General features: G+C 43.9%; 1 protein-coding gene across 3 annotated transcripts in view; it reads right to left on the minus strand.

Moving 5' to 3' along the window:
• LOC121599379 (MOXD1 homolog 1) overlaps positions 1 to 15004 on the minus strand; it is a 51500-nt gene extending 36496 nt beyond the window's left edge. The window contains exons 1-2 of one of the 3 annotated variants that reach the window (XM_041927133.1): positions 14488 to 15004; positions 11730 to 13062 (exon numbers count right to left, since the gene is read on the minus strand). In XM_041927133.1, the coding sequence (XP_041783067.1) occupies positions 11730 to 12137 (408 nt within the window). In that variant the 5' untranslated portion in view covers positions 12138 to 13062; positions 14488 to 15004. Of the gene's footprint in view, positions 1 to 11729; positions 13063 to 14430 lie in introns of all 3 variants that reach the window. The other 2 variants (XM_041927131.1, XM_041927132.1) reach the window with 2 other exon arrangements.
• Positions 15005 to 15930: the final 926 nt, after the last annotated feature.

Here is a 15930-nt window from a genome sequence, read left to right on the forward strand (position 1 = left end):
ATTCGCGTCCATCGCTGGTTGCTAGAGCTGAACGGAGTTAGAATGTAGGTACGGTGCAGCTTTGCACCATAGATCATCCCGCATAGTTCTGCAGAATGCGATACCAATCTAACCTACAGGACCTCGCGCCCGTTGGCTTCCGGGACACCTTTTGAGTATTGGTGAAATTCCGTCTATGATATTTAGACATACATTTTGAATGTTACCTCGTATACATAAACCTAGCCGGACTGAGTCCCTGGACAGTTGGAGCGATGCGTATTAGCGCAAAATGACACGAGGAACAGTCTGTTTCGCTGTGAGGTAGGTCGCTTGTAGTACGTAGCGTGCCCATCGCACGGTTCGTTGACGGTATCGTAGTGGACTAGTAAAATCAGTAGAGCAAAAGCATAGTAAACGCTTCAAACGTGTTGGGATTAGCTACTCCAAAAGCAAGATGTACAGTTTCCCGCGTCAGATTACAATATCCCGAGGAGGGGTGTGTGTGTGGGTGCGGTTGAGTCGAATGTGTTATAGCATTCAAATCTCTTGCTAACGAGCTCCTGCACTACTCCTAAGCTAGTATCGATTAGCAACAAAGTAGAACCATTGTTTTACAGCATCAAACGAAATAAAGCTACACAAGCTCTACCGTGATAAGGATTGAGTATTCCTGCTTAGAAAATGTTCCATACCGTACGATCGTATGTGATGTGAAAAAACGTTTCGTTACGATGAAAAATGACAAGCGAATAAAACTCAAGAGAAAAACCCAAACACACACACACATCAGCGCGTTGACATCGTCCATCGACCGGTACCGGCGCGCACGGTCATGTGATTTCGGCAATTGGGATGATTTATTAACGAAACGATGGTGACCGAAAAGTTGTCCGGAAGTCCAAAATCCCAGCAAGAGGCACGAAGCGATTTTTTGTCTTTCCATTCCGGTGACTGTCGACGGCACAAATCATCACTACATCGTCAGCGAGGCGGATGAAAAAGTGTCCCTACAATTGGAACCGTCATTGAACTAGACCCGCCACAGACAGCAGGGATGAATGTTTGTAAAAACGCTGAAGCTGGAAAAATGATTCCATTGCTAAAAAATTAAAGCCCGTCGTAGGACACAAAGCTACAAAAGGGGTTATTATGATGAGCAACATATTGATTTTTCTTGACGGCTTTAGTGTATTTTTTGTATTATTTCTTAAATAATTTAGAACCATTAATGCTTAAAAGAAGCTTCTGGCTCTAATGTAAGAATGTCTCATTTGATTTATGCACCATTCCGGACACAATCTTTTACCACTTTCGAATCGATTCCCATCTCCCAGGAAACCGTACATGCAAATGTTCGCCTTTGCGTTTTGTTACCTTTCATTCTAGGAAGCTGTACTACAAGTTACGGTACAACAGATGCCAGAAGAATTCGTGGCTGGTCGGCGCACGTGGTGCCGCATGCAAATGGAAACTGGTTGGAAACTATTTCATTCTGAAAATCGATCCTAAGGGAGCTTGAGCATATGCAGCATTACCACTCTGGGAGAGTGAGGTAAAAATTCAATCTACCGCGTAAGCGTATGCAAATGCGTATGAATGAGAAACGCGCCAGTGGCGTGTATAGACGGGTGTGCCGGCATGATTGAGATTTTTGTAGCACATATTTTCGTTATTCCAATGAGGTAAAAGCGAAATATGATGAGTGCAAATACGTAAAACGGGGATATAATGCTGGAAACGCTTTACGCAGCTGCCGGTGTGAGTGAGTGTAGCAATCTGACATGTTTTAGTGCATACATTAGAGCGTAATTTATATGAAATGGAAGAATAATCAATTTTTAAAAGCATTGCATGACATAACGATTTGAAGTTGAAGACATATGTCAGAGGAATGTCGACGTCAATACTGTATCACTCAATAATAAATATTGTAAGATCATCTTGTTATATTGTCATATTTGTGACATATTGTGACACGTTAGTGATACGTATTGTTTTTTTTAAGTTCTTCAACATTATCCTTGTCTATCTGGTAAATGACATTAGCTCAAAACAGAAATATCCTACACTCAAGTTGCACGGGAGGTACGGGAGAGTATGAGATACTTCCTTAGTATGAGTATGAGATACCTCTTAGTCTTTAAACGTTCCGTAGCACGGCCATATCACATCCCCTTAAATCCTTCTCGCTTAACATTGATTAAAACTGTGCCTCCCCAAAAAAAACCCAAAACATTAACCATACCCAATGCATACACACTTTCGCTTTTCGCCATTTTAACCATCGGAACTCGTGTCGCTGTAGGCGCCGTATATGCAAATTCCTCTGCATTCATCATCCTTTGTTGCGGATTAGCTGCGGCAGGTTTGCGTGGGTGGGTGCCCCCTTCCCCACACAAACCCAGAGCACCTAAAGGCCTGCATAATCGGATTTGTCGAGCATTTTTCACCGATGGGACAGTCATTATGTGACACAGCAGATCGGGGAGCGTCGTGCGTTGCGACGGAAAACACTCCACTCGGCGCCGGAATTCGTTAGCGCATCAATCATTCAGATGAAGCCCTGTGATTACTATTTTACTCTACACGCGGGCGGATGATTTTGTATTATATTGATGCTCGAAAACAAGAGAACAAAGAGCAGCGCGGTGCACAAACTTAAAGGAAAACAGGGTTTTTTCTAACTAAGTTTAGGAAAATTTTGACATTCTAAAAACGTCGGCAGATGTGAAGAGAACTGTTGAACGATGGTTTCAGTTAAACGAATCAAATTTTCGGTAAAAAGGTAAAGCTTGTGTCACATCAGTTTTTGTATCCCAAAAACAAATATGTGAAGCCTGTTCCCCCGTTGTTCGTACAGTTGTTTGTGTTCCGGGAAAAGTCAAGCCTTAATGCCCAGCCCGCTCCCACCCAATACATCCTCCCAGCTACCGACATCTCGTCGGATGGATGGATTTACATTCTCGAGTGATTGAGCTTCATTAAGAGGAAGAGACATAATCAAGCTCCCAGTTTGTGCCCGATCTACCCTACCACAGCACCCAATGAGCGAGCGCCGGGAAACAATGTTTATTATCCCCTCCGAAGCGTGACGTTATCCTTGGAAACACTGTATGTTGAGCGCAGGCAAGTCCTTGGAAGGCAAACGATATGGCACGATATTTTTCACGCTCGGGCAGACTCGTTCAATACGCACCAGGCGATGATGATGGTGGCGTGTGTGTGTGTGTGAGTGTGTTCCTATTTCCATCCGGATCAGGATCAGCGCGTTTCGGCAAAAGTTTTTGGTGCGTACTGAAGCTTGAGTCAAAAACTGCGCATCAAGAAAGGAAAGTAAGCCGGGACATTGAAGGCTTTCGTCCCAAAAACTGGGCAGGATATGGTTTGGGCGATTTAGAAGTACGTGAGTGTCACTTAATCATGCCTAGATGGGGGATGCTGGCAAACAGGTTGAAGGGATTTGTGTATCTCATTGCCTATGGAAAGCGACATGTGAACAGTCTAATATTTTCTAAATGATGGACAAGGTTACACAATGCAAATGAAAGGGGAAGCACATTCAATAATTCAAAGAAATTTGGAATTTAGCCATCAAAATTTGATAAAAAAAAATATTTAAGAGCTTATTGTAACTGGCAAAAAGGCAAGAAATCAATAAGTTCAATGTCAGTTAAAAAAAGAAATGAAAATAGTACACTTTAAAGTAATTTAAGACAGAGCTTCGTATATTAAAACTCGTATTTTTAACTGTAACATTCAACTTCTATCTATGCAATGATACTAGTAATGATGAACCATAATGAAGAACCTTCCAGGCAACAAGACATAAACAAGTGTAATAAAAAGGTAACTAATTTAGTGTATTAAGTATGATAAAATTGGTTAAAGTCCCATTCAATCTGTTGTGCAATAATAAATTACCAAATCAGGCAATCGCATTATGCACACTAACCAGGCACTGGGGAAGGTAATAATTATTTTAAACATCGCCCAACAACCCACAATAAAACCCCGTTGCTTCGGTTATAAATCAAACCGTTTATCCGCCATTCTTGTATAATCATTTCCCATGAACAAAATATACCTAAAAAGAAGTCTAGTTTACTTTCAAAATCTGGAAAAATCCCAGTTTTTCGTACGCACACGCGGTCCCGGACGATTCGAAACCAAACTTACCGAGCGGAACTAACTCCCAAGACCATAAACTGCCTTTCTTACTCTTGGGGTTTTTTATTATTTTTTATTTCCCCTTTCGATTAACATCCGGTCAGCATAAAGGGATAGAAAGCGAGAGAGACACAACGAGAAGTGTTGGCAGGCTGCGTTATCTGACCAAGCTTTCCAAGCAGAATGACGGACGGAAGAAAGGTTTAGATTAGCACGGGAAGCTGCTGCAGACCTCGAAGCAGAATCAAAGTAAATCAGAACACCCTTTTCAAAAAGAGTAAAAAGAAACAAACACAAAACTAGCAACCTTACCGTGCCGTTCCGTTCGGCCCCCGGGGTCCGAGGTTTTAATTTTAAGCCCTCACAAAATGGTTTGCGATAAACTGTCCTACTACAGGGCGGAGATTCGATAGATTGCCGAGGATGGATGGTAAAAGGGCAATAATGAGTGGGGCTATAAATTTTCGCGTCCAGTGTTTTTGCTATCGTTTTCCTTCACTCTCCTTCTTCTCGCTATTTTTGGAACGTTCCACAAGCTGGACGATTGTTTCTTTTTTTCCGCTATATGTTGAGAATCTGTTTTATAATGTTCCCCGTTGATTGGTTTTATATTTGGACACTTCCAACCAACAGGTTTGCACAAGATGAGAGATAATTTAAAATCGGATAATTAGGGCTGTTTATCTTGGTACAGCGTGGATCCATGGACTCGTGGCTGCGTGGTTCTAACGATAAGCTGCGTTTGATTTGAGTCAATGGTATCATTTGGCTTTTAAGTAATCGCAATAATTCACAGGCTGGCAAATAGCAAGCCAGCAGCGAATGTGCATGGCGCCCCGGCGCATTTCTTTTAATCGCTTTGAGGCTTTAATCACAACAACACCTCCGCTGACAGTTGAGAGCAGATTGAACGAAACTTTAATGAAATTGAAGCGATTACACAGCCTCCCGCCGCGTTTGCTGTTGACGGTTGGTAGTTGTCACGTCATTAACCCCACCGCAGACCAAATTTAAATCCGCCGTTGTGGGTTTAATGGCTCATTTCATCTTACAAATCTCTCCCCTCGATGATCATGGGGACACAACACCGGGCATACAAGGATTTTAAATGACAAATGAAAAACACCTGTGCATCTCATCGGGAAAATGGTTTCTTCCTGTTCCGGGTTTCACAATTGGCAGGCATGTTTAATGTTCTATTCTATATGCAAAACAGCACCTGAAACAATAGGCGACAACACTGCGAGCGGATAAAGCATTTTTATGTCCCACCCAGAAGTGACTCAAACACTGACTCCAATATTTGTCCCTGTTTTGGCGGGTGCTAAAGAAATGAATTAGAATATTAAATTTGAGAACGTATAGCTACTTTAGCGTGAGAAAAAGCGTCCGACTGGGTTGGTAATTCATTCCAGATGCCGAGCTTTTGCCTGACTCTGCTTGACGTTTCATTGGACCGGGTCGCGAGTCGTGTGTGGTTATGGACAAAACGGGGGAAGAGGTACACGGTAGCATATTTCCCCACTGCTTGCTTACGTATGCATCACACGGGCACCGGAGCACGATGGCATAATTTCACTGGCTGTGCGTCTCTCCACAGAAATCTGCGATGGAAAGGAGAGGAAGCAGCTACAACAAAACCAGAAAAAAGCCCACAATGAAGTCTTCTGTTTGAGGTACGGTGACTCTCCCTCCCTCCATCGAGGGGGAGTAGAAGAATGCTTTGCACAATTCCATTCTAACATTGTGGCTTCTTGTCTTGGCTGGTTGTGTTTTTTGTTTATTTGCTTAGCTTTTTTCACCTAGAATTCCTTTCCCGATAACTCACCCAGTTTGCCGTAATTCCAAGAGAGCATAAGCCAGGGCTCTAGGTACGCACGTAGAGGTGCAGATTCGGGAATCAATTATTAATGTCGTTGACTGCCAACCAAGGGCACTGGCAGGGCACGCACGCACACGGGGTAACTGAATCATTCGGGCTTGTTTTTCTTGCCTTTTTGGTTAAATGATTATCAACATACCCGTCCGAGCGAGGCAAAAGCCAATTATGGTGCCTGCAGTTGGTAGGCAATTTGCGGCTCCGGAGCTATGGTGGAGATCGTTTTATGCAGATTGTGGATAAATGGTAACCAGCTAAGCCCAACATCTCTGCATTATTTGGCGTCTTGCGGCAGGACCAACTTCCGTCGCAATGTAATTCAAGTTGGTAGATCACATTCTAGGCAAAGACTGAAGTGGTTGAGATGAAAAAAATGCTAGAGTTTGGGATAGCGATAGAACTTCTCGACAGATGACGCCAAAACGACATTTTATTACTCTCGTGAGCGATTGTTTTTCGACCTCAGAGTGTAGTCATTCAAGAGACAAAGCGGAATAACCAACAAAAACAAAAAAAACGTGTGGTTACGACCAGTGAAACATATCCAATTCAATTATCCAATTGATTCCCACTAAAGCCTATTAGAAGAAGCATTAATATTCCTCTCACCATCGAATCAGGCACTCGATCTGTGTGGTTGCCGACAGTGTAATGTATCAGGAGGAGTTGGGTTTTCCACCACGCTCTCCCTCCCAGCAAAAAAAAAAACTGGTAGCTATCACTGTGGTAGCTCTCTTCGAAAAATCAAAATTCCTTAACCCACTCCAGTGGGCACAGTTACCGATGGTCTTGTAGAGCCCATTCACTAAAAAAAACAATGCCCTTTCCTTCATGCCAACGGTAAGCAAAGAGTCTTCAAAGATGTTGCTGTGTTTACGCTTCTCGCCCGGGAGCTTCTTTTTTCGGGGGTTGTTTTCGACGTGCTTAGTATTCAAGCAGCGCTACCGATTAAGAAGGTGCTGCTTTTACCGCCTCGCAAGCGCTAAGTAGCCTGCAGCAGACTCACTCACGGTACTCGAGCTGTCTGTCCCGCTGATTGCTTGCGGTTCTGCGCGGGACTGCGGGGCTTTTGACGATTTGCTGCGAATTTCCAAGCACCTTTCACGGATTTTGAAGCACAAAACCAAGAAGTGGGTGTCTCATATCCCGTAAGCAGACACGGGGCTAAATCTGGAATTCCTGAACAGGTAATTTTATTTTCCATTCCTGCAAGGAAGCGAATTCCTCCAAGCTTCTTCGGGGTGCGCTGTAGCTTCTGTGTTGGAAGCTTTAACCACGTGACTGTGTGGGAAGAAGGACAGGCGAAAAATGTTACCAAGAAAAGGAAGCTATTCATGTGAATTAAGTTAGGCGATTAAATTAATGCTTACGTTTCGTCGTTCGTTTTGAAAGGAAAGGAATGCTTTGTTGGCGTAGAATACATCTCAGGTTAATGCAGAACTCCACACGAAACGTAGTAGTAAAACCCATTACCTCGTTTTATTAAAGTGCATAATATTGACAACGTCTGACAAGAAGTATCTGTAAAAATTAACGATACTTTTTTTTCGCAGAATTGTTTGCACTTCTTTCTGTTGTGCGTCAATTTCAACTGTAGCTTTTTATGTGCTTCAAACCAAACAATAACGCCGAACAAAAAAAAAACACCAAGTCATCAATCCGATAGCATAAGCCCAGCCCAATCAATGCGTCATCGCCCAAACGGCAGCGAACAATCAAAGATCATATCAGCAGGAGCCAAAGACTGAAACTGTTTGACAATGGTCATGATGGTTCCGGGGAAAAGGCAAAATAAGAGTCAAATGCACGAAAACGGACATGGATGATTCGGGGACAGGATCGATATGTACATTAAAAAATGACGATGGATAAAGCGGCCCCTCGCTCGGCTGAGTGGTTCACATGCTGCGAAATATCGATTAACTCCGTTCGCAACTGGACGAAATGTGGTTTGACAGGCTGCACTGCTTTTTTGTGAGAAATATGTTTACATTTGGTACGAAAGGCCGTTTGTTTGGTAATTAAATTTACTATTCGCAAATTTACTTTATGATTAGCTAAATTGAAATTATAATACTGAAGATTAATAAGGACATAGCAAACCTTTCAGTGCACATCAATATCGACCGCATGATATTACATACAGTTTATAGCATTGGATGCTCTTTGATCAAGAGAGTCATAAGGCAAACAGCAACAACGACAGCTGCATTGCAAAACTTTACCAACCAACATGTGATACTTCCTTTTTTTAAGTTTCCAAACTGTGTTCCGGAGTTGTTTCATCCAATGGAAGGTAGTAAACAATTTACCTGTTCTTTGTTTACCATCTTGAATTTTCTTTCTCAACACTCTTACACACACACATACGCATACACAGCCGGAAAGGTGTCTCTATCCAGATCTTGTGCCCTGCTGTCATTCCTCACACAGCAGATGGAAAGTTTTGCGAAGCCGAAAAAAGGACACAGTTGCGCGCTACTTCCAGCAACAAGCAAGAGATGCACTGATGAGGATCACCCCGGTAGAGACACACAGCGCAGATGGAGTTACGACGACGTGCCACCAAGAAGTCTTCCGCTCCCGGTACATTTCATCGTTCACAAAAATGTACGTACAGTACCCAACCCACCCCAGCGCAAGGGCCCGTAAGCTGTTACGCATGGCTTTTACTTCCATGCTCTCTCTAGCTCATGCTACCGCACACGCATCAAGAGGTATCCGGTGTGGATCAACCGTTTTGCAGCTGCCGCGCGGTAAAGCAAACCGCAAAACGAGCCCCGAAAGCAGCAAGAGGAACAACCATAGAATAAACAGCGGCCCCGTAAAGAAGAGGCAAACGTGCATGACGACGACGGTTGGCGCGGACGACGTGCACGAAGGAAAGATGTGTAAAGTGGCGCGCGTAAAGGTACGCAAATGTCTTTGAAAAGCGGGCAGAAGGGCGAACGGAGCCAAACCGCTACGCAGCGGCGGCTTCCGAACAGCTGCCTTTTTTCTTTTTCTTCTTCTTCTTTTCCCCTTTTTGTTAAGGTTTATTAATGAGCGTCAAGTGGGATGGATCCGGTGTGTCAGCTGCGGTGGGGTAGGAAACGGTTTCTTTTAAAATATTCCGTTTGTTTTAAAAACAACGCTTCATTATTAGTTAACGTAACTTTGCATTGTGATAGGCAATTAGAGAGAGAAAGAGATAACCTCAAGAGCAGAAACATTGAATTTTAAAACTTTGGAGGTTTACATATATAAACAAAAGACAAAACAAATACATGAATAAACTTTCACAATAAATGAATAAAGAATAAATAAATTAGAATCAAAATAAATTAATAAATGGGCAACAACGTGCACGAGTTTTCCACTCTGCCAGCTTGGTCAAGTTTTATTGCTTTTTTTAATTGTGAACCGGTCAAAACAAATCGTTGATCGTTCTAAAGAGCGTAGTAACAACACCGGCTGCCGGCAGGTATTATATTTAATATCTGGCCACACGGCATCAATTTTCCGAATTTCCTCACTGGTCGGCCTCACTTGAAAGCCCCCCGTCCGGTTCCACTTGAGTACCGCGACCGGAACCGGAATCACGAGCCGCGACCGGTCGCCGCGTGGCTCGTTCCGCGCTCGTGGGCACTGTGACGAAATTGATTGCATTTCGGTGCGGAGATGCGGAGAAAGATGTAACGAACTAATTAAACTACACCCGATGCTCTCAAAGCGGCGCAACAAAGCAGTGTAGAGCGGGTGAATGGGTAAAGAAGCAGAAGAAAAAAGGCTGAAAGCTGGTAAGAACATAAACACGCTGACTGAAGATGTGAAGAGCTTTAGGCAAGAGAGCGTGTGCAAAAGAGGAACGCTGGAGGTTGGAAATAATAATAAATGTTGCGCCGATTTTCGTTTCTATTTCGAGTTGTCAGGCTTTTGTCCGAGACGGTTATTACAGTCAAGGCTTTTTAGTGGAGTTGAGCTTTTTGTTGGAGGAGGCTTGATAAGAATCAGACAGAGAGAATTCAATTTCGAGCCTCAATTTGTAAGAATGCGGTGAAGGTCACATTGAATAAAGAATATGGAAGTTATTTAGGTTGGGAGCAGTAAACCAAGAAGAATTCTTGGATAAGTGAAGAAAAAACATTATTAAAGTACAGAAAACTTATTATCGAGATAGTCCTAACACACAACACACTTAAGAAACAAAGAAAAAAGTTATATAAAAGTAGTATAATACGACAAATGAACAGCACAAGGTTATCAGATGCACTTCAAATGAGCAACCGTTTCAACCCTTTACGCCCATCAAAAGGTTCATAGAAAGACGCACAGAAAGATCAACAGAGACGAAGAAAATCATCCCAAGAATATCATTCTACCGCTCAACCACAATAGAAGAACGCGTCGTTCTTTGCAATAGAGAAAGAAAGCCCAAGCAATCGAAAAATCAATGTCTGGTGCTTGCCTGGATGATTCTCTGGAAGCGATTGTTTGATTTCCAGCACTCCCGGGGCCTGGGACTCTGAAAGGTCGACAAGCCATCGGTCACCCACTGTTGCATGGGAGACACAATGCAAACACCCCGAGAACCGATACGAGCCCATCGGTTGGTCCGGTTCGTCCGATCGCAAGGTACGGTGGTGGCGCCGGCAGTAGGGGGAATTTAATTTACAAATCCCGGAAAGAGCCGTCACATTTACGCAGCCAATAGATCCTTCTTCCGGGATTGAAGGATATGGAGAGGGTAGGGACATACGACGAAACGGGCGAAAGGTTTTCCCGTTTTATAACACAACATTCTTGCGTCCTTTTCCTTTCTCTTCCGGTGGTGGTGATAAGATCAGAGTATTCTGTGATAGTGGTGGTCATTTCATGGTCCCGGACTTTATTTTCCTTTCCAGAGTTTCAAAGCATAATATCGTTTCCTGTGTGTTTCCCGAGTGTGACTGTTGTCTAGTTTGGATGATTTTTTTGTACATGTGAAAGCATTTTAGGAAGAAGTCAATTTCAACGGTTCGTAAGATGTGAGATTTGAGCGAATGCCAAAGTTTCTTGAAGTCACCTGTGACCAGGCATTGGAGCCGATGCTTAAAGTTGGAATCTTTGTTTTTTTTGCAATGTGCTACCGGGTGTTTTTCATCCTGAGATTCGTGTTTGATCAATTAGCGCGTCATTAGTGTAGCTCAAGGCTCATGTTCAAGGTAAGAAATATTGAATCTTTCATTAGGTTTAGAATTCCAATTTTCCAGATCAAATATTTCAAGACATCCAATATTAGAAGCGGATGTGAAATATATGAAATTCCTATCCAACGGACAGGTTGTTCCGTTGTAGAAAGGAAACCTTGAAACATTGGCCCAATTCATCCCATATAGGGATTTCAGCTGAATCTGCAGAGAATAATTAGTGCCAAATTTCCAGGAATGTCTTTAGATACCATTGATTTTTAATCCAATGTTGCATTCGTGTCTTAGACAACATTTTGCCGTGTAGATGTCTTCCCCGTCTCGATACCAATGTTTCCGAAAAAACAAGTTCCGTAAAAAGGTAACAATAAATCGCATTCGATGGGTCCTTTTTAGGCTTGTAAAATCCCTAGGGCCTTAAATTCCTCCTAAAAATAGCTGGAATTCCAAATTCCTTGCAAAACACACACAACGGGATAAAAGGATATTGGGTAAACCGAAATAAAAATTAAAAACAACACGAAATAACTTACCAGCACGTTCGGTTTCCCGGTGCGATCATCGACCCACACCAGCACCAGATCCGACCCGGCCATATGCTCCGACCGGTGGGAAAAGCCGAGCCCCATAAAGCCGCGCGTGTTGGCGGTCGCCGTGAACACGATGTCCTTCTGGTCGATGTGCCAGTCGAGCGTGTACAGCCCGTTCGGGTCCATCGCTTCCGAGCGCGTCCAGCGATGATGGACTGGTTCGATCTTCGACGGCACTGTCGCTGCCAGCCCCATCCCGTGGGCTGCTGGCAGCATCAGCAGCATCGTCGACAGCAGCAGCAGCAGTCTGGCGGGTGGTGCCGCCGCCGCCGCCAGCCACCCTGACGGTTGCTTATAATTAGCTAATAGACCGTAACACGGTTCGCGAGCCTTTCGAACGCAAAGTGCCATTATGATTGGGGCAGGAGCTTTGTTCGCAAATTCCGGCAAGGGCAGGGTTTGCCGATTTATATCTTCCTCTGTTTTACACACTTTATTTTTGCAATTGGCTATTTTTTTTCACACACATACAACGGCACAGTGCAGAAGAGGCAGCATGGTATTAATATTGGTATCGGATGAGGACTTAGTCTCCTCCTTCTTCCCCAGCGTGTTTCTCACAAAAGGGCTAAAAGCGATCACTAGTAAGCTGATTCCTTCAGCACAACGCGGGATGATATAGAGGAAGCTTAGAGGTTGTACCTTTTTTCCCACTTCTCACAATGCACACTTCCAATCGATCACTTGGCACAATTACACTCACACACAAACACACGCACACATACACGGTTCGTCTTCGTTTCGCAGCTTTCCAGTAGCTTGAACTAGCGCTCAAAACATAGATCGAATTATTGGGCAAGGGATAATAATCAAGCACTTATTTGCTTTAATTATACCATCAACAATAATTTACACTCTACCGAAACTTCGCTTCACTGAACCACACTCCGAGGCCGTTTTGGGGAGTGAAAAAAAACGCGAAAAAATAGACACACACAAACACACGCGAGCAGCATCCACGCAACTGCCGAAGAACAGCCTCCCTAGATTGCTCCCCGCAGGGGGTGGTTTTGTTGGGAAGAATTTGTTGTAATTCCTTACACCCGGCAGCACCCAGCAATCACCGTTTCTTCCCTTTTGTTTTACGCAGCTCCAATGCCGAAGGTGAAGCGAATAATATAATCACAAACGGCAACAGCAGCAGCAGCAGCAGCGGGCGGAAAACAGCGCGGGTGCCGAATTATTCACTTATCGATCGTGGGGGCCCCGCTTAATTAGGCTTATCTTGGGGGCCGTAAAGCTCGATCGTGGCTAGATCGGAACACCCTCTCCCCACCTGCGGATTAAACCGAAAGAAAGACGTTAAAATAGAATAGATAGGAATCGAATTAGAAATTCAGGCCACCAGGTTGGTGTGTCTGTGTGTGTGCGCGTGTTTTTGTTTTATTCCCACACAGAAGGGAATGGGTATGCAAATTATTAATTTTTGTGCGTCTTTTCGTCCTCCCCACATCCCCTCCTCCTTTGTGTGCGTTTTAAATCGAGTTTCTTCATCCACCGGTTCATCGCATGGGAAGTCGAATTAGAAAAAAAATCTACTCCAGCAGGACATAGCAGCAAACAGCAGCAGCATGGTGAAGCATTCTGATAGGATGGAGCGATCAGATAGCGAAAGGGATCGAAGGTTGCTTCGATTCCAGCTGATAGGAAGCGGTCGTTGACGCGCTTTGATGAATAGCTGTCATTTCGGTGAAGGAGAAGCGGCTTTAGCTGCGTGGCTCTTAATGTCTATAATCACCTACACACCACGATTATGTCGTTTTGTTAGCACTGTTTTTTGTTGTTGCGAATCGTCCATACACACACACACACGCGCGAGGGCGCGTTAACCCATTATAGAGGACCATTGCCAAAATGCTAATGGGATCTTCCGTTCCTTCGGGGCAGGCCACCGTGTGTCTGTTTTGTCGTTTCACTTTGCTTGGTCCCTCTCTCTCTCTATAGCGCCCGCGCGCGGAGGTCCCGAAAAAACCGTGGGAACTGAAACTTGTTGCGAATTTTTGCCTTCCACACACACACACGCCAATCTTCTCACCCGTCCCACACGGTCTTATTCTCTTTTGTCCGCGAATCAGTGTCCCGATCTTCGCCCATTTCTCTCCCCCACCCGGGGCACGACACACACTCGGGCGCGACAAAAGCACTGCAAAAAAAAAAATCTGGCCAGCAGCCAGAGTTTCGCGATGTTTTCGTTTTTGTTTTCTCCCGTCCTCGCTGGATACGTTTTTGCACTATGTCGCTTGCATAAAGCCGGCTGCAAGCGAGAATGGAGGAGGATAAACAGAAAACTAAAATAAGCAGCAAGCTGCAGCAGCAGCAGGTCGCGGCGACGGCGACCAACATACACTTGGTTCGGCTTGGTCAGGCGGGGGCACAGGGATCGTCGTGCAAAATCACAACACGGAACAGGCAGCCAGAAACAGCACCAACAAAAAGCCGGCTTTATGACCCCCAGACACACACACGCACACACCGTATCGGGTGAGTAATAGCTATCGTAAAACGTTTTTTCAATGCAAAAAGAAAAACACAACACGGCGCGCGTATCATTTTCGTGCTCGCTCGGTGTGGGAGAGCGCGAGCAGATCGATACACCGTGAGAATGACAGCGGCGGTAATAAAATGCACATCGCTCAAAACTCACCAACCTATTTCGCGCGAAGCTGACTGAAACTTCAACAGCAAAAAATACTCCACTCACTCGTTCACCGTTGAAAAGGACGCGCGCGAACAAACCGTGTATAGAGCGACGCACTTCGCTAGAACGCACCTCTTGCGAGCTTGCCGGTTACCGAGGCTTTGCTGTAGGCTGCGTGCGCCGGGCCTGCTTTGACCCCTACAATCGCGCGGTGCCTGCTGCACATCTGCGCGAACGGTACGGGCACACGCACACCACTGTAGCCGGCGTAATGTTTTGCCTTCCTGCTTGCTCTCGCTCTTTCGCTCTCTTTTTGCCACACGCGTTTTCTGCCCTGCTTCGCACCCGTTCCGCAGTGTGTTCTTTCGGCTGCGGAGGGAAGGGGGAGAGAAGTTTTTGTTCTTTCCCGCATGCTTTGGCCCTATCTTCTGTTCGGTGTGCCGTAAATTTCGAGGGCTCGTGGATAACAGTCCTGAACCAGAAGAACAGCCGTGTACAAAACAAACGCAGCACTGAAGATGTATTTTTTTAAATAATAATATGTTAAACAAACTATTTTTGTAAATGATAAATTTCTATCGGAATTTTAACCATCAATGTGAAATTGTGGGTTTTATGAAAAGATTTTTATTTGTAACTTGATTTTGGCTTGCTTTGGTAACATTTCATATATTTAACAATTGTTTACAGTCCTTTCTAGACAATTTCCTTTAATACAATCCGTAAGTTTAAATAATTCTTACCTTAAGGTAATGGAATAGAATAATTGATGCTAAAATAAGAAACCTGCGTTATTTTTATAACCTTTCAAAGCAAATTGTTCTCAAAAGTAATAAACAAATCAAACAACAGATTTTTCTCATGCTTAAACTGACAAATATGAAAAGCTTCAAAGGTTCAAAAAGAAAAAAGAAAACAAATAACAATACAATTAGGCAGTCATAATGTAAAATTTTGTTTGTTGATAAAAAAGGGTAGAAAAAGAAATGTCTGTAAATTGAACCAACATTTTATATAAAATGTTTCCAATTTATCGTGTGTCCAACATAGATAAACTGGCAAAAAACTTTTATTTTTTAAATTTTTCATTATTTCTCCCTTTTTCTATTACAATCTACTGTCAGATAAACTTTGCGCACTTTGCTACAGCTAACATCTTTTTCTCGAGTGTCAATCTCCTTTTCCCGCTTTTTGGGGGTCTAAACGTGCACCACCGGCAGCATTTAACGAGAAGCTGCTCAAAAACTGCGGGACAACATCATATTTACCTTCTGGTGCGTATGTGGCCCATCATGGTGCGGCACACACACACACAGACACAGCTGAACGGTACCAAAAACGAGGCAGTGACGGGAAGAGAAAGAAAAAGAAAGAACAAGGGAAGAAAACACTCAAAGAAGAAGGATACCATTTCCTTCTGCAGACATCGCAGGACAGTGTGGTTGAGGTCCCTTTTCGCACAAGCGCAGGGAAGGTAAAGGAAAGCAAGAAGAGTGTGCAGGATAG

The sequence above is a fragment of the Anopheles merus genome, chromosome 3L (assembly GCF_017562075.2).
Source record: "Anopheles merus strain MAF chromosome 3L, AmerM5.1, whole genome shotgun sequence".
Lineage (NCBI taxonomy): Eukaryota > Metazoa > Arthropoda > Insecta > Diptera > Culicidae > Anopheles > Anopheles merus.